Genomic DNA, 19,854 nt, shown 5'->3' with positions numbered 1-19,854 from the left:
GAGTGCGATCCAGGACAGCCAGGTCTACACAGAGAAACCCTGTCTCAAAAAGAAAAAAAAAAAAAGGAAATTCTAAATAAAGCCTACACTTTGGCTGCAAAGCATTACAGATGTTCTTTTCACTTCTGATTTAAATGTGTTGCGTCCCTAAGAGAATGGCCCTGTTTTTAGGAAATGCAGGTGGAGATGTTCAGAGATAGAGGAACAGTGTATCTGAAACTGACTTTGGGTTGTTTGGAGACAGAGCCTCAGAAGGCTCAGTCTGGCTGTGAAGCTGCTACATAGCCGATGATGACCTTGAACTCCTGAACCTCCTGCTTCCACATCCCTATTGCGGTGATTACATAGATCTGCAGACTACCACACCTTCTTACCTTTCTGGAACTTATTCTGAACAATTTGATGTGTTAAATATGGCAGAACATTAAAACTTGGGGGGCTGGGTTAACAAGAATTTTTTTATACTATTTGTAGTAAGTTTTGCTTGGTTTTAAACTTTGAAGTTCCTTCAACAGGAAAAAAGCGGGCTGGGGAGCGGATCAGTGGTTACAAAGCACACACTGCTCTTCCAGAGGATCCAAGTTCAGATTCCAGCAATGTGTCAGGCAGCTCACAACAACCTTCAAACTCCAGCTCCGAGGGATCTGTCGGATGCCCCCTTCTGGCCTCTGTGGGCACTGTACTCAAATGTACAAACCCCACTCCTTCCCCCCTCCCCCGCCCCCCCATCACACATCAATAAAAATAATAACCTTTATTTTTTATGAAAACACAAAATTTATTTATATAATATGCATACACAAAAATAAAAGTAAATCTGTTTTTTTTTGTTTGTTTGTTTGTTTTATCCAGACAGGGTTTCTCTGTGTAGTTTTGGTGCCTGTCCTGGATCTCGCTTTATAGACCAGGTTGGCCTTGAACTCACAGAGATCTGCCTGCCTCTGCCTCCTGAGTGCTGGGATTACAGGTCTGCACTTCCACCACCCAGCTTTAAAAAATAACTTTTTAACCTTAAGAATAATTGAAGGAATGGTAATGTTTTATTATCTTAAACTCCTTCTAGAACTGAGGATTCAGAAGGAATCCCCACCCTTGCTCAGGAGAATACGATCAACTCAAGAGGCTAAGATGCAGTAAGTTAGGAAGTAAACCCAGGCTTCATTTTTCCCAACATGGCTTACAGTTGGTGCAGAGTGAGAAAGCATTGAAGACATGGAAGTAAGGGACACATTCATTTTTCAAAGCAAGCTGGCAATCAGTTACACAACGATACACAGTCACAGATAATCTTTGAGGAATCAATTCAATTGAACATTGGCAAATGGCATGTTTACAAAGCACATCATGACATTCTTTTTTTTCCCTCCCTTTGACACTCTTTATCTAGCTAAAAAGAAGATTTTCAACTAGAAGTCATATCTCCTCCAAATAGGGATTTTACTCAGGACTCAGGACAGCAGTAGACAGCTGTAATCCCTTGAAAGGCTTTGAGAAGCTTGTTCACTCAGCACTAGACCTCTCTGGGCTAAACATAGTACAGGATGAGGATTCTGTCCTGAATTAGGAATCCAAGGCAGTGTGGCCAAGTAATCACAAAGCATCTCCTACCGTTCTATGACATAAAAGTTGTCTCCATCATCTCCTTGGTCGATGACATGCTCGTCAGGTTTGACTATCTTTTCAAACATGGCATCGAGAACTTCAGAAAGCTGCTCCTAAGGCACACACAGAGAGAACAGATGGCTTTACCTTTACTGAGAAAAGGCAATGATCCGCTGGGCACGGTGGTGCAGGCCTTACTGCCGGCGCTGGGGAGAAGAAACAACGGCCAAGCCCCCTCTGTTTTTTGACAGGGTCTTACTCTACAGCCAGCTGGGCTCCGAACTCTTTTTTTTTTTTTTTTTTTTTTTTTCAAGATGGTTTCTCTATGTAGCTCTGGCTGTTCTGGAACTTGCTCTGTAAACCAAGCTGACCTTGAACTCAAGAGATTTGCCTGCTTCTGCCTCCCGAGTTCTGGGATTAAAGGCATATGTCACCACACCCAGTGAGTTTGGTTGGAATTTTTGATCATTCTGTTAGCCTCTTGATTCTGGCTTGCCAATTCTTTTGAGGGAGTACCATCTTGAAAAAGCTAACTCATTTGTGAGAATCAATATCCAAAATATATAAAAAAAAACTCAAAAGACAAAAAAAGGAAAACCACCAGGGCTGAGGGCAAAGCTCTGTCATAGATCACTTGCCTAGCATGTGCAAGACCCTAGGCTCAATCCCCTTCATGTCAAAAAAGAAAAATTAAACAAAACCAACAAACAAAACCTCTTAGAAGCCCAAAATAATGTTAAAAAATGAAGAAGAAAGGGCAGTTAAGTTTTAAAGAAACAGGTAAATGATCTGTAAAGATATTTATTAAAAGAAGTACAAAGCCAAGCAAAGTTTAACACACCTTTAATCCCAGCACTTGGGAAGCAGAGGCAGAGGCAGGTGGATCTCTGTGAGTTCCGGACAGCCAGCCAGCCAGTGTTAAGTAATAGAAAACCCTGTCCCAAAAAACGGGGGAGGGGGAGTACAGAGGGGCGGGGCTACAGAGAGGGCGGGGCTAGGCTCAGTTGGCAGTGTAATCGCTCCTGTAATTCCAGCTCTGGAGAAACAGAGACAGAAGGATCAGCAGTTCACCATGATCCTAGGCAGAATTCAAGGCCAGACTAAGATGTTTGTATGGGATCTTGTCTAAAAAAGAAAAGAAAAAGAAAGAAAAGAAACTGGGAGAGCCTCAATATCAACATCCTTAGTCATCAGGAAAATGCAAACCAAAACCACATTGAGGCTTCATACCATCCTAATTAGAATGAGTATTACAGAAAATGAACAAATGCTGGTGAGGATGGGAAGAAAAAGGAACCCATGTGCACTGGTGGTAGGAATGTAAATTAGTAGAGCCATTATGGAAAACAGTATGTAGGCTCCTCAGAAGACTAAAAATAGAACTGCATATGATCCAGTTATACCACTATTGGGTCTTCACCAAAAGGAAATGAAGTCAGCAGACAAAAAAATACATATTCATTTTTGTTACTATTCGTAAGAGCCAAAATATGAAATCAGCCTATATGCCTATCAATATGTGAGAGGGAGTAGAAAATATGGTACCTACACAATGAGGTAAATAAAGAAAAAATGAAATGTTTGTAGGAAATGGATAGAAATGGACAGTATCATATTAAACAAAGACAGACAGACACAGGAGGACAAGTGGTGTGGCGATATATTGTGTACCCTAATAAAGTTTGCATGAAGATCAGAGAACAGAATAAGCCACTAGATTAAACATAGAGGCCAGGCAGTGGTGGCACACACGTTTAATCCTAACACTTGGGAGGTGGAGATCCATCTGGATTTCTGTGAGTTCAAAGACACCCTGGACTACATGAAATTGACTCAGTCTAGGAGAGAAAACAGAGCCAGGCAGTCAGTAGTGGCACACACCTTTAATCCCAATATTTGGGAGTCGCACGCCTTTAATCCCTGCATTACAAGTAAGTAATATGGTTGGGCAGAGAAAGGTATATAAGGCGTAAGGAGACAGAAACTAAGCCCTTTTTTCAGGAGAAGCCTTTTTTGGCTGGACCCCTTTCAGCTGAGGACTCAGAGACATTCAGTCAGAGGATTTGTGGAGAAGTGGCTGTGGCTTGTACCTTTTTCTCTCTCATCTTTCAGCATTTATCCCAATATCTGGCTCTGGATTTTGTTTTTTTATTATAAAACCATTTTAAATTCACATAACAAAGTGGTCATGTTCTCTCTTATATGTGAAAACTGAACAAAAAAGATAACCTGAAAATGAAGGACTATGGACTATTAGGAAAGGAAAAGTTGAACAGAAGGAAGGAGGAGAGGGAGGCTGGAATAAACATTTACATATATGGAAATGTCACAGTGAAACCCACTAATTTTCATAATTAACATATGATAATCATTATTTTAAAAATAAAAGGTTTCCAACAACTTTTACAAAAATGGATTATCTAAATCATGGTTCCAGTTTCCCTAGTTGCACCCACAAGTGTCACCTACCTGGATGGCTCCAGTATACTGTATGTAAGACCATGTGCTGTCACTTTCTTAAAGGTGTGGACATTCATAAGATTACCTAATTTAAAGAGCAGACAGCCTTGGAGGTTACCTTGTAGAGTAGTGTGTTTACCTCTGAGTAGGCCAGCACAGCACAGCACTAGCCTCTAAAAAAGGTTTAGTTTCTACCTCATCAATTTTTATAACTAAAGGAGGCAAATCTAAGGAGAACATTTTACCACACAATGTTACTTAAAAAGTGGTATCTAATGAACAGGTAATTTAGCTTCACTTACGCGTAACACATGTAAATACATACTTACCAACACTACATGTCATAACCAGAAAGCAATTAAATGAATAAATATAATAAAAAGGAAACAACGGGCTAGTGAGATTGCTCAGTGGTTAAGAAAAATGGCTGCTCTTCCAAAGATCCTTAGTTCAATTCCCAGCAACCACATGGTGGCTCACAACCATCTATAATGAGACCTGGTGTCCTCTTCTGGCCTGTAGGCATATATGCTGACAGAACATTGTGTCCATGTTAAGTAAATAAAAACTTTTTTGAAAAAAAGGTAACAACAGTACTAAATTCTGACCAAATACTTTTCTCAGCCTTGAACTGTAGTCTCTTTGTTAGACAGGAAGATTAATATTGGGGCAAGGAACACAAAAAATACCAGACTTACACTGAGGTTAAAAACAGAGAGGGTGGTGGTGGTGGTGGTGGTGGTGGTGGTGGTGGTGGTGGATGCCTTTAATCCCAGCACTTGGGAGGCAGAGCCAGGTGGATCTCTGTGAGTTCGAGGCCAGCCTGGTCTACAGAGTGAGATCCAGGACAAACACCAAAACTACACAGAGAAACCCTGTCTGGAATAAAAAAAACAAAAACAAAAAACCCCAAAACCCAGGGAGATCAGAAGTTTAAGGTCATCCTTGGCTACTTAGTGAGTTCAAGGGCAGTCTGGCCTACATGACACCATGTCTCCAAACAAACAAACAAACAAACAAACAAACAGACAGAGGGTGGGGGGACTGGAGAGATGGCTCAGTCAGCCTGAGTCTTATTACCAAAAAACCATATTTAGAAAAAGTACATAGCATCTAAAGAATAACACCTAAGGCTTCCCTCTGGCTTCTACATTCTCATGCACCCCTCCTCAACATGCACCTACACACACACACACACACACACACACACACCAGCTTAGTAAGGTTCAATTCTCAGGATCAGAATGTAAAAAATAAACAAACAAAAAGCACCTTTAACTTAGAGTGAAATGATTTTATTTTTGTGAAATTCCATATAATTTCTGTCAGAGTGATTATGCTTCCTAAAATAAAATGCCCAAAGCCATCTTTAATTCTGAAGTTCCATGGGTGTTGAATACCGTACAAACTGACAGAGACTTAAAAGGAATGCTTGCTACTGTGTGCCATCCACTCTCATGTAAAACATGGACCAACATTCCCCGAAATTTTCTGATTAAATACTGCCAAGAAAAAGGAAAAAAAATCTAAAAAGAGAAAAAATACTGGCAATACATTCAAATGTTCACATATAATCCAAACTAAGGGACATCTTAGGCCTGGTCTGGGGAGGACCTTGTTCTGAGCAGCTCCTCTTGGAACCTGCATTCTCTAGAACTGGAATGAGGTGTCTGGGAAAGGGGACATTTTACACTGGAGGGGACAAAACTAGGGGAACAAAATGACATCACCACAATCAAATACATTATGTGCCTTGACGGAGAAACAGAACCAAGAGCTGGGAATATAGTTTAGTTGTAGAGTGCTTGCCTAGCATGCACCAGGCCATGAGTTCAATCCCCAGTATCACCAAAAGAACATTATTAATTTTTAGGCTGGGTGTGGTAGCATATCCCTGTAATCCCAGCCCTTGAGGTCTTTCTCAGTTACACAGGGAACCTGAGGCCAGCCTGGGTTACATGAAACCAAAACCCCCACAAAACCAAATAAAAAATGTAGGAAATTAAGGAAATATTTTTGTTCTTGGAAAAAGTATCCCAAATATCATGTAATGGAAAGTCATAAAGTCTTACATATGGATCAAGGGCTCAGAACAAAAATCCTTCTTTCTCCCTCTCTGTACTACACAGCCCTACACTCAGGGAGAACAGTAAATGATGGAACATGGTAACTGGTCAGCACAGTTCAGAGGAATATGGGGCTGAGCAGTTGGCTCAGCAGGGGGAGTGCTCAGGTGTGCAAACAAGAGGCCTTGAGTTCAGATCCCTAGTACCTACACAAAAAGGTAAGGGTGAAAGGTGAGGCCGAGAATTTCCGCGGCTCCATGTCAGGCTCCTGAGAGACTGAGTGAGTGAGGCTGAGAGTGACAGGCAGGACACCTAACATCTGGTCTCACACGGCATAAGCTGTATGTAGACATCACACACACAGTGTTTAAAGGGGCAGGTGTTCACCGTACTATTCTTTTGATTTTATTATAAATTTGAAATTTAAAGAGTTGTGTGTACATTTGTACTTGGGGATGTGTGTGCATACATGTGGAGGCCAGAGTCTGACACTGAGTGTATTCTCTCCACTGTTCCTTACTTTATTTTTTGGGTCAGAGTCTTTCACTCAGCCCAGAGCTCACTGACTGGCTAGACTGGGAGGCCAGTGAGCTCTGAGAATCTGAAGGTTTCCACTTCCGTTGTGCTTCAGTTATAAATGTATGGAACCATGCTGGGTTTTTTATCTGGGTGCTGGGGATCCAAACTCAGGTCCTCCTATTTGTATAGCTACTAAGTTATCTTCCCGGCAGTAAGTGTGTAAAAATAGGCAATTTGCCAGGCATGGTGGCACATGCCTTTAATCCCAGCACTGGGGAGGCAGAGGCAGGCAGAGGCAGGCAGAGGCAGGCAGATCTCTGTGAGTTTGAGGCCAGAAAGTCTATATAGTGAGTTCTAGGACAGCCAGTACTATGTAGAGAGACCCTGTCTCAAAAAACCAAAACAATAATACTAATACTAATAGTATATGCTGTAGAATTCTATTTATGTATAATTATAAAATAAATGAAACTAAGCAATTGTGAAATAAATCAAAACAGTAGTTGCCTCCAAAATGGGGAGGGGTAGCATTAATCATGGAAAGACATGAGTAGTACGTTTTGAGGTTGAGGACAACATTATCTAATTAAAGATTACTTGTGCATGCAATCTGTCAAACCTGAATGTATACTTAAGATTAGTGCATTTTACCACCAGGTCTGATAGTGCAGGCCTAAAATCTCAGCTACTAGGGAGATGAAGTATGAAGATCCTCAAGGACTACCTGGGCTAGAGGGAGCTCAAGGCCATCCTGGGCAACAGAGATCCTGTCTCAAAAATAAAAAAATAAGGCTCAAGGATGGGCTTGGCGGTACACACAGAGGCATCATGTGTGAGTTTAAGCCTATCCTACTCTACAAATTGAACTTCAGGCCAGTCAGGAAAGCTAAAGCACTTCCGAGCATCCTAGCATGTGTGAGGTCCTAGGTTCAACTCCTAGTACTGTGTAAGGAAAACAAATAGACTCGAACCATAAGTTCATGACAGGCACATCAGAGTATTCAGGTCAAAGTGTGCTGACGTCAGAGAGCAGAGCTAAAGCTGTAACAGGAATGATTACTGTTTGGCTCCTTAGGGAAAATTATGCTGACCCCTTTGGCAAGAGATGGGTAGATGTATGTAGCAGAGCAAGTACAGCTAGATATACTTTGTTGTGAGGTTGAATATGGAATATGAATATAAAAATGGGAAAAAATGGGGCTGAGGAGATGGCTCAGTGGGTGTACTACTTTCCCCTCAAGTGCAGAGACCAGAACCCAGGTAGAAACGTGAGGTGGGTGTGGCAGCTCACTTATAACTCAGTGCCCATGAGGCAGAGATAGGGGACCTCTGGGGCAAGCTGCACAGTACAACAGGCAAACTGGCAAGCTCTGGGTTCAAGTGAGAGACCCCACCTCAATAGATAAAGTGGGCAGTGATGGGGACAATACCTAGCATCCACCTCTGGCCCACACCAAAGCACATGTGAACATGCACACCATTTACACATACCGTGCTCAAAAACAAACAACAACAAATTTTAATGGAAGAAAAATATAACAATATAAAATACCAGATTCCTTCTCTTCTTCCCTCCCTCCCTATTCACTTTCTTTCTTTTATTCTTCCAACAGGGTCTTGCTGTGCAGTCCAGATCAGCCTCAAATTTGAGATCGTCCTGTCTCAGGCTCCTGAGTGCTGGCATATGTTCTTGCCATGCCCAGATCAATTATTTTTCAGTGAGAAAATGGTAAAAAGTGTTTCTAATACTGGGAAATAAACTTTGTACAAATTTGACAGTACAAAATGGACATATGGCTTTATTAACAATAAAAAAGGAAGTCCCCTCTCCATTTACATGGCTGGGTCTTTCAGGGAAAACAGCTATTACCGAACTGTATTCCAGATAAACAAGATGTTCCTTCAGGTCACTGTCTTTGTTTTATTCAATCTTGGACTAATAAGATCTGAATAAAGTTGTGGGTAATCCTATAAGCCATATGACTACTAACAGACAGGTTGACAAATACCAGAAACGGTTGACTCCCTTTAGTCAGGAGCTCAGGCCCGTAAGATTCCAGGAAGAGCTGTAGAGATACTCAGTCTTTCCTGAGGGCTCAGTAGTTCGGGAATTCTAATCCCAGTCTTCTTGCCTCTCAACAGTCTGGGATTCCCAGAAATAGGTCTATTATCTCAGTCATTCATGCTGCTTGGCCCTAAAGCAGAGGAGAAAGTAGAAACGGAAGATCCCCTACTGCTATAGACAGAATGTTAAAAAATTGGGGCTGTCAAGATGGTGGGTGGGTAAAGTAGTTGCCACCAAAGCGTGAAGATCTGAGTTTGAATCCCCAGCACCTGCATAAAAGCCAGGCACAGAAGTGCCTCTATAACCCCAGCAGTAGGTGGGCAGAGACAGGCGGATTCCCAGTACTCACTAGAAGCCAGTCTAGCTAATTGGTAACCAGTGAATTCCATGAGAAATCTTGTCTCAAAAAATAAAGTGGAGGGCCAGTGATACGGCTCAGAAAGTAAGGGCATTTGCTAACAATCTAATGACTTAAATTTGATCCCCAGGATTCCACACAGCAGAAGGAGAGAACTGATTTCTCTAAGTTGTCCTTTGACCTCCACATGATACATGTACACACATACACAGAGAAAGAGACAGACAGACACTTGGCCACACATCCTGTGTCAAACCCTACAGATACACAAGCTACAGGAGGAGTCCCAATGTGAAACATGAGAAACAATCACACACTTGAGTGGATTAGTTGCTATGGTGACAAGAACAACATTGCCGCATCTCTAGGAAAATGAATCCCTTTGTCAAATAAATTCAGACCCTCCAATCAAAGCCAGGGTCATGCTACCTTGGCTTTTCTTGGCAGCATAACTAAATTACATAGTTTCTAAGTTACTGGTATTACTAAAGGCATTTAAAAGCCATATCAGTAGGTGTGGTAGTGTATGACTTTAATCTCAGCATTCAGGAGGAGGGAGCAGATGGATCTCTCTGAGTGTGAGGCTAGCCTAGTCTACACAGGGAGTTCCAGTACTAGCCAAGGCTACATAAAAAAACAAAAACAAAAACACCTTTTTTTTTTTTTTTTTTTTTTTTAAAGGTTTTTTTGAGACAGGTTTCCTCTGTGTATCCCTGGCTGTCCTGGAACTCTTTCTGTAGACCAGGATGACCTCAAATTCAGAGATCCGCCTGCCTCTGCCTCCTGGGTGCTGGGATTAAAGGCGTGCACCACCACCTCCTAGCAAGACTCTGTCTTAAAACTGTATCTTCATTATAGTGACCAACAGAATAAAAGCAAATAGACAAATTTTGTAAATAGACAAATCTGAAGATACATGCCTAATTGAACTGTGACTAACATGTTAAAAACTGCTTAAATGCCAAATAGGGAAACAGCTAAACTATCATTATAACAAAAATATATTTAAAATTGATGTTACCTGATCAAGGTTTTTGAAAAGAAGAATATCTTTGCAAGCTTCCTGAAGCCTGCATCTCTGCTCATCAGTTTTGGGATGAATCACCTGTCAATTGAAATAAAGCCAAGACAATTATTTGATTCCATTTGAAAATTACCCATTTAAAAATTAATGTATTTCTTTTTCCTAAAAAGTGAGGGGGGGGGAATATGGTGTGTGTGTGTGTGTGTGTGTGTGTGTGTGTGTGTGTGTGTGTGTGTGTGTGTTTAAACAATTCTTATTTTACAAATCCAGCAAGCAGTATGCTGCTATGGGGAGGCAATGTGAGAAGCATTGTTGGAGCTACCTGCTGTCTGTGTGGCTGGCAATCATCAGCTATCCCCTGGAAGCCTCCAGATTCTCATCTGGACAGTAGAGGGTTATAAACTGTTCCTTCAATAAATACTGTTCATCTCCTCAGTTCCAGACACTCTCAGCTCTGGAGACAACAGTCAGCACATCCTCGAAACACATACAATACGTTGGAGACTGACAAGATTAAGGACAACCAGTAGGCAAGTGAGGTGAGCACGAGAGTCTGTGTAGTCTGGCTCCGCAAGGCCCCCTGAGGAAGTGACAGCTGCACTAAGACCTCAGGCAGCACAACCTGAGAGAGAAGGGTGGCCGGATGGTTGTGGCAGGAGCAAGGACCTTCTGGTGGGAGAAGGAAGAGATGTGACAGCTACTGGGAGAGATGTGACTGATGCAGACAGGGAAGGTCAGGACAGGCCGGCTGCGGGAGGGAAAGGACCACAAGGCTGTTAAATTAGGGTTAGGATTAGGATTACAGTTAGGCCTAGAGGAAGCTGGGAAGCATGCAATATTGTTTGGACCAGGTAGTAACCATGAAGTTGGGAGATATTTGATCACACTGTGAACCCCTAGTTTGCATTTGCATTGACTAAATAAAATTAATCTTGGGTCAGGAGGCTGAGTTAACAACTAGCTATCAGAAAGTACTAGTGATCGCAGAGCATCAGAAGGCTGAAGAGATAGAGACACACCAGGAGTAGAAGGGAGGGATTTTAAGTGGGGTGGCTTTGGCGGAGTGGAAGGATGGGCTTTTGGGGAGCCACCAGCAAGGAGAAAAGGTTAGCTAGTTGTACTCAATCTTTCTGAGCTAGCAGGTTTTCACCCCAGCCTTTGGGTCTCAAGTTTTATTTATAAGTAGGACCATAAAGATTTAGTAAAAGCTACCTTTATCGGCAGTGGCAGAAGCAGGCTGGTAACTGTGGAGTCAAAAATGCTGGTTCTAATAGCAGTAGATTAAGGTGCAGCCACTGTGCCGAAGATAAAACACCACCAAGAAGTAGAGAAGTATGGATAGATTTTGAAGACAGGGTGCTGTGGGATGTTCTGTATGTCCTGTGGGAGCCCTTCTTGGGTTCTTTGTGGCGTTACCCAGCAGGTCCGCATAGAGGATGATTAGGACCATGGGCCTGAGTGCAGGTGTCTGAGATGGTCTGCACTTGGCTGTGCTGGGGGATGGTCTGTATGTCAAGTTGCTCTGATTGATCAATAAATAAAACCTGATCGGCTGTGGCTAGGCAGGAAGGATAGGCGGGACTAACAGAGAGGAGAAATAAAAGGACAGGAAGGCAGAAGGACTGACTGCAGCCGCCGCCATGACCAGCAGCATGTGAAGTCACCGGGAAGCCACCAGCCACGTGGCAAGGTATAGATTTATGGAAATGGACTAATTTAAGCTATAAGCACAGTTAGCAAGAAGCCTGCCACGGCCATACAGTTTGTAAGCAATATAAGTCTCTGTGTTTACTTGGTTGGGTCTGAGCGGCTGTGGGACTGGCTGGTGACAAAGATTTGTCCTGACTGTGGGCAAGGCGGAAAACTCTAGCAACAACAGGGTACACTAAATTCACTGAAAAATTAGATGAAGCGATTAAAAAAAAAAAAAAAGGCAAGAAGAGTTAAGGATGACTCCAAATAACAATACTGCTCTGATTTACGACGGGAAAAACTGTGGGTAGTAAATATTTTTGAAATTATCTTTATTTTTAATTATGTGCATGTGTATGTCCGTGTATGGGTGGGTGCATGTGAGTGCAGGTGCCTACAAAGGCCAGAGGTGCCCAATCACCCACAGCTGGAATTATAAGGTGGTTGAGAACCACCTGATGTGGGTTCTGGGAATTGAATATAGGTTCTCTGCAAGAGCAGCAGGTTCTCTTAACCACTGATCCATCCCTCCAGCCTAGAAAGAGTACTTTCAAAGAAAATAATCAGAGGAGTTCATGTTGTCTACTGACATCTACATAGAGATGGTAATTAACAACAGCTATACAAGCTAGTTCACACACCAACAATTAATAACAGTAATAGTGGTATTTACAAACTAGTTGTCATATGGATTAAATAATATATGTAAAGTCTCTAAAACAGTACCTTAAATTCATTTAGTAGGTACTTTAAAACTATTACCATTATTATAGACAAAAATGTTTACTCAACTAAAAAGAAATATTACAACCTAACATTGATATTATGATTGAGAGACCTATTATGCTACTTCCTAAGCATGGTTTTTACAAAATATATATATATATTAAATCTGTAATATGAGGGGATGGTTCAGCAGGTCAAGATGCTTGCTGTGGTAGCCTGGCAATCTGAATTCAATCTCCAGAACCCGCACACAGGTGGAAAGAGGAAACTAGTACCATAATTTGCAATAGGAAATTAGAGAAAACATGTTTTAAATTTGAAAAGTCATCAAGAGTTTTACAATATCCAGAGTTAATTTTTTTTCAAGTCTGCACACCTCTTATAATCACTCAGTGGTAGCACTTTATTTTTATTGTTTATTCATTTTTGTGAATAAACAAGGCCTCACAATGTATCCTTGACTGGCCTGGAATCTCTTATAGGGAATCTTGTAGGGAAGGCTGGTCTCAAATTCACAGATATCTGACTGCCCCTGCTACCAGAGTTCTGGGATTAAAGGTGTGTGCATCACCACATCTGGCACAAATTATTACAGTGTTTCAGAAATCCTTCATAGGTTACTCATTTTAAGGTATGCATGACCATAGAAGTGTCTTTTATAACCCCAGTCATGTAAACATGAAAGCTCATAAATGTTAATTATTTAAAAGTTTTAAAATGGAGGCAGGGGCTGCTGGGGCTGGAGCTCAGGAGTTAAAAGCACTGGCTGCTCTTCCAGAGAATTTGAGTTCAAACCCCAGCACCCACATGGCAACTCAAAACTCCATTCCTAGGGGATCTGATGCCCTCTTCTGTTCTTTGTTAGCACCAGGCAGACATGTAGTGCACAGACATACATGCAAACTAAACACTCATACATAATTAAAAACAAAACTGGGAGCTCGAGAAATGGGTCCAAGGTTAAGAGCATTTGTTTCTCTTTCAGAGGATCTGGGTTTGGTTCCCAGCACCCACATGGTAATTCACAACAGCCTGTAATTCCAGTTCCAGGGGATCCAATGCCTTCTTTTGATCTCCACAGGAACCAGGCAGGCATGTGGTACATATATATGAACATTCCTATACATAAAAATAAATAAGTCTAAAAACCTGAACTTTAAATCAATCAACCAGTGGTGGTGCACACCTTTAATCCCAGCACTCGGGAGGCAGAGGCAGGCAGATCTCAAGGCCAGCTTGGTTTACAGAGTGCCAGGACAACTAGAACTACACAGAGAAACCATCTCAAAAAACAAACAAAAAACATAGTCAACTAGGATGCTATCACAACCATGGTTACAATCTAGGTATATTCTTTTAGGTGTAAGTCTCTGCAGAGATATACAGACAAATGCATTAATTATTTTCGTTTACAAAATTAATTATAAAATTAAGAAGCACCTCATTTAAACATATATGCTGTTGTATTTTAAAAAACAACACGGGAAGGAGTCACACCATACAATAGGGCCCACATAGGAGGTTTATTGAGGGGAAGAGGAGAGAAGGGGCAGAGAAGGGGCAGGGACCAGTCTCTGGGGATGAGGAAGGGAAAGAGAAAGGAGAGAGAGACAGGAGTGTACAAGACCCGCCTTTTATAAGGAAATGTAGGGAATGCACACAGGTGGTGCTCTTAGTGGCTGCAGCTGAGGTCTATCCTGTCAGGACCCCAAGTGCAGGCCAGTACAGATGCCTAAATGCTAACAAATGCAATAGCATTAAATCCTGTTCTATATAGTTCTCTTACTTTGAATATGACATAATTTAGCCGTAGATGATAATTCTTGATTAAAGAGTCAGTTTAGTTTTTTCCATTTTTCACTATTACAACAATGTAACGATCTCCATTTGAATCCTTGGGAAGAGTTCTGCCTAGTACCTGCTGTGTCAGGTTCTTCTCACCCAAGCCTCAACTGGGGCTGGTTTCCATGTACTGTATAAAACTATCCATCCATCCATCCATCCATCCATCCATCCATCCATCCATCCATCCATCCATTTATTTTGGTTTTTTGAGGAAGGATTTCTCTGTGTAACAGCCCTGGCTGTGCTGGAGCTCACTCTGTAGTCCAGGCTGGCCTCACAGATCCGCCTGCCTCTGCCTCCCAAGTGCTGGGATTAAAGACCTGTGCCATCATGCCAGCTAAAATTTATTTTTATCAGTCCCAAACATCTTTGGTATTTTTCATACAAAATATGTTTTTGTTCTTTCTCTTCCTTCCTCTGCTCGCCAATTCCCCTTCTTCCCTTCCCCCACTTGACCTCTGCACCCTCAGTAACCTTTCCGTTTTCATGCCACAGACGTCCTTCTGCCCTCCCTCTGAACCTTTCTCTCCACCTCTCACTCCTCTCTCATGGTTGCCTATTTAGCTTTAGTCTATACACACAGCCACACAGGCATACAGACATTAAAAGTTAGGGTCTGCATATGGGAGAAATGTAATTCACACATCTTCCCCCATCAGTGATGAAGCTGAGGTAGACAGCAGAAGAGACGCAGTAGGAAATGCAACTCTACACAACACCTCAGCCTCAGTTCTTACCCTTGGGTCATTGTCTTCCTCCTCTTCATCAGGGTTATAGGCTTCTGCACAGACTAAATTTGGAGAGAGAGAAGGAAGTTATAAAATATGTGATTTTAGGAAAAAACAAGTATGGGGTGTCCTGTGTATGCCAGAGAGGGCCTTTCACACCCACTCTATACCTTATTTATCTATTTGTCTATATGTTTGTGAGACAGGGTCTCACTAAGTAGCTCTGGATGACTGGACCTCCCTATGTAGACCAAGATGGCCTCCTGAGTGCTGGTACTTAAGGCGTGCACACTACCCCAGGCCTCCACCCAAGATTTCAAATGACCTCTAACTGAGTCTGGAGCTCGCAGACTCAGTCAGGTTGACTGACCAGTGAACTGCATGAATCCACTTGTCTTCCACCTCTCCCAGCACTGAGATTATAGATGTGTGCTGCTACTCAAACTTCTACGTGAGTGCTAGGGATCGATCCTCAAACTTGCATTACAAGCATGTCCCAGGCTAGCCATCTCCTCAACTCTCCTCCTCTTTTTATAAGGTCTTATTTTAGTATGACCTTAATAACCTCTTTAAAGACCATTTTTCAATGTAATTTTCAATATAATTTTTTCAGTGTAATCATACTGATATGCCTTCAATGTACAGAATTGGTGGGGAGGCATAATCCAGTTTATCACCGGATTTCTAAATTACATTAAGCAACTGTTAGTGACATTTCAGTTTAAGATAACTATGGGAAAAAATACAGCATACTATTTTAATACACTGTAAGCATGTAAGCCTTACCATGCAGTACCATTTAGTAGAGAGCATTATCACTTAGGAATAAGTGATTGACACAGTACCAGGTTCCCAGTAAACTAGCCTGTCATCACCAGTCAGAATACTCACTATACAGACACACAAATGCTAACACACATTTCTGCTTAATGTACTTTGAAGCTTCAACATACATATTAAGAAGTCTTTATTTTTGATGAATACAATTTTGGAATTGGTAGACTTATATATTTCAAAGACAGTTAACATTAATTTTGCACTGCATCAAGAAAGGAGCACTGTGGCAGAGAGATGGCTCAGCAGTTAGGAGCAATGGCTGCTCTTCCATAGGACCCAGGTTCAATTCCCAGCACCTACATGGCAGCTCACAGCCGTCTGTAACTCCGGTTCCAGGGGATCCAACTCCAAAACACAGAAGTACATGCAGGCAAAACACGCATGCACATAAAATAAAAATAAATTAAAAGAAAGAAAGAAGCACTTAGAGCAGGTATGGTAGTGTATCCTTGCATTTCAGAACCTGGAAGGCTGCCATAAATCCAAGAGCAGCCTAGGCTACATAGCAAGATTCTGTCTCAAGAACAAAACAAAACAGTGCTTTAAAGTTTCATGAATTCTTCCTGTGCTACATACTGAGTTGCTGTCTCTATGGTAGTATTTTATTTGTGCTGAAATGTGATTTTATTTGTATGTTAATAAAGTTGCCTGGAGATCAGAGGTCATAGCCATTAAGCAGAAGTCCGGCAGTGGTAGCACACATCCTTAATCCAATCACATGGCAGGCAGAGTCTCTGTGTGGTCAAGGACATAGCCAAGCAAGGTGACCTGAACTTTTAATCCCAGTACCAACCGTAGAGACCTGGAGGTCTGTATAGACAGACAGTGATGAGGAAGTCATGTGGTTGGGTTTAGAGCCAATGAGAAGGCTGAACAGAAAGGCAATAAGAAGACAGTCACGTTCCTTGTCTGTGTATCCTGAATAATGGGCATTAACAGCTTAGATGCAAGATTGTAAAACATCAGTAGTGAACTTCTGCCCTCCAGGGTTCTCCCATTGTGCTGTAAGCCTGTATTTAAGACCTCCTCCCTCCTTCAATAAATGACATTCGGCATTTAAAATTTATATATATATATATATATATATATATATATATATATATATAATTGAATGAATACTGCGAATGTAATCTATGAATACCACAAATGTGATTAATATCATGAGTGTAATTAATGAATATCATGAGTGTAATTTAAAAAATAAAAAATAAATTAAAAAAAAGAAGACAGTCACACAGGAAGAAGCTCTCTCTCTCTCTGGGGGAAGCAACAACATCGGTGGCGGCGAGGTGGTCAGATAAGGTAGTAGTGGCTCTTGCTCTGATCTCTTGGCTTTTAACTCTGTATTGGCTCTGTGTTTCTTATCTAGTAAGACTGTCTACATGTCTCAAATAAATAAAACCAAAGAAAAACACCAGCAACAAAAAAACTCATTTAAAAAAATAATTTGGGGAGCTGGAAAAATGGCTCAGTGGTTAAATGTATTGGCTGCTCTTCCGGAGGACCCAGGTTCAGTTCCTACTGTCCACATGGCAGCTCACTCACAACTGTCTGTAACTCCAGTTCCAGGGGATCCAACACACTCTTCTGGCCATCTCAGGAACCAGGTATGCATGTGATTCACAGACATGCATGTGGACAAAACACTCATAAAAATAAAATAACATAAATAAATAATTTTTTTGGGGGGTGTGTATGGAGGGGGGACTGTTTTTTAAGACAGGATTTCTCTGTGAAGCCCTGGCTGTCCTGGAATTCACTATAGACCAGGCTGGCCTCAGACTCACAGAGATCCACCGACCTCTGCCTCCCAAGGTGCTGGGATTAAAGGTGTGGGCTAGCACCACCCAGCATTAAATGTTTTAAAAATAATAACAATTTGGAACTTTGATTTCCAGAATCATACACATCCATCCCATCCCAGCACACCCGTGCCTTGCAGGAGTCTTCCTCTCCACATGCCTTGCTGTGTGTGGTTCTTCACCTCATATAAAAGTATTTTATATCTGTTGGAAAAAATAATATAACTTGGACCACAACACATATCAAAAAATGTTATCAAGCTAGTCCCATAAAGAAAAAAAAAAACTAGAAAGCTGGGAATTTAGCTCAGTTGGTAGAGTACAAAGTTCCATCTCCAACACTAAATAAATGGTAGCACATGCCTATAATCCAAGCACTATGTATGTGTGAAAGAGGATCATAAACTCAAGGTCATCCTTGGACACATAGGATAGTCAAGGGAAGCCTGGGGCATGTAAGACCCTGACTCAAAAAGGGGAATACAAATACAAATAGATTTTCCGTATTCTGAAAGCATTAATTTTTGTGACAACTACAAGAACATCAAATAAAATGAGCTGAAGTCCTATTCTTGAGATGGTAGTACAAAAGAGGCATATTCGGGACACCTTCTCCCTGCAGTCTTTTTTTTTTTTTTTTTTAAATTTATTTATTATGTATACAGTGTTCTGCCTGCATATACCCCTTCAGGCCAAAAGAGGGAGCAAGATCTCATTACAGATGGCTGTGAGCCGCCATGTAGTTGCTGGGAATTGAACTCAGGACCTTTGGAAAAACAGCCGGTGCTCTTAACCTCTGAGCCATCTCTCCAGACCCCTCTTCCTGCAGTCTTATCATACACTGCCTCTAGAGAGAAGAGGCTGAGACAACGTTTAGTCTCTCATCAGAGAACACCACTTTCCATGCTGTAACTAAAGGCTATAATTCAAGTGACTCAAAGACTCATGAAAAAATTTTAGTGGCAGCATAATTTAGGATGCTAAAAATAGCAACATGAAAAATCACTTTTTTTTTTTTTTTTTTTTTTTGGTTTTTCGAGACAGGGTTTCTCTGTGTAGCTTTGTGCCTTTTTCCTGGAACTCACTTGGTAGCCCAGGCTGGCCTCGAACTCACAGATATCCGCCTGGCTCTGCCTCCCGAGTGCTGGGATTAAAGGCGTGCGCCACCACCGCCCGGCGAAAAATCACTTTTGAGAATGATTTTTTATTTGTAAATATAGAAAAATATTATGACACAGATGCAAAAAGACAAATTATAAGAATATAATACATATTTGCTTGAAGAAATCACAGGTAGTTTTACTTTAGTATAATAAATATATATAATATTGTTAGTTTACCTTTTCAGGTTGGAAATGAATTTATGTTCACTTAAAATATTCCTATCTTAAAATAGAATTTTAGTAGTATGTCATAAAAGAGAGCACATACCTGATACTCGTCTAGTAAACCTGCCAGGAGCTGGAACTGCTAAAAAAAAAAAGTTAACATTTAGTCATCATCATTGTATCACATGCCCCTTCCCCCCTTTTCTGCAAAGCCCCCTGATAACAGAACTAACCACCCACAATCACCGGTGGGTTAGTCCATGCTCTTCTATATTTGACCACAAATTATTGTTACTCAACATGATCATATAAAGACAATATAGAAAATACTTTCCCGCTGACAGTGGCGCACACCTTTAGTCTCATCACTCGTGAGGCAGAGGCAGGCAGATCACTCTGAGTTCAAGGCCAGCCTGGTCCACAGAGCAAGATCCAGGAATGCCGGGGCTACACAGAGAAACCCTGTCTCGAAAAACGAAAACAGAAGAGAAAGAAGGAGAAGGAGGAAAGGAAGGGAGGGAAAATACTTCCCTAAAAAGAAAAGCTCCTTATAACTTCAACGCACCAGAGGGCCTGAGTTTGGTTCCCAAGACCCAGGTTGGACAGCTCACAAGACTGTCCTCTTCTGGTTTCTTCCATAGGCACCTGAGTATGTATACATAGTATATGTAGCTAAGGATAAGCTGGAACTTATCCTTACATGTACTCACACATAGACACACACATACACATAATTTAAATTTTTTTGAGATTTTACTTTTAATGTGTATAGCTGTTTTGCCTGAATGTGTATCATCTATGC

The 19,854-nt window shown here is 41.4% G+C and overlaps 1 protein-coding gene across 4 annotated transcripts in view; it reads right to left on the bottom strand.

Moving 5' to 3' along the window:
* The window catches only part of Prkar2a (protein kinase cAMP-dependent type II regulatory subunit alpha), a 74,661-nt gene that overhangs the window by 26,015 nt on the left and 28,792 nt on the right, over positions 1-19,854 (bottom strand). For 2 of the 4 annotated variants that reach the window (XM_006978298.4, XM_015996999.2), the window contains exons 2-5: positions 19,156-19,194; positions 15,095-15,147; positions 10,092-10,175; positions 1,609-1,715 (exon numbers count right to left, since the gene is read on the bottom strand). In XM_006978298.4, the coding sequence (XP_006978360.1) occupies positions 1,609-1,715; positions 10,092-10,175; positions 15,095-15,147; positions 19,156-19,194 (283 nt within the window). The remainder of the gene's footprint in view (positions 1-1,608; positions 1,716-10,091; positions 10,176-15,094; positions 15,148-19,155; positions 19,195-19,854) is intronic. The other 2 variants (XM_006978299.4, XM_015997000.3) reach the window with 1 other exon arrangement.

This window comes from Peromyscus maniculatus, chromosome 7, assembly GCF_049852395.1.
Source record: "Peromyscus maniculatus bairdii isolate BWxNUB_F1_BW_parent chromosome 7, HU_Pman_BW_mat_3.1, whole genome shotgun sequence".
NCBI classification, from domain to species: domain Eukaryota; kingdom Metazoa; phylum Chordata; class Mammalia; order Rodentia; family Cricetidae; genus Peromyscus; species Peromyscus maniculatus.
Note: the sequence above shows the minus strand (reverse complement) of the source record. Positions and strands in the feature narration are given on the sequence as shown.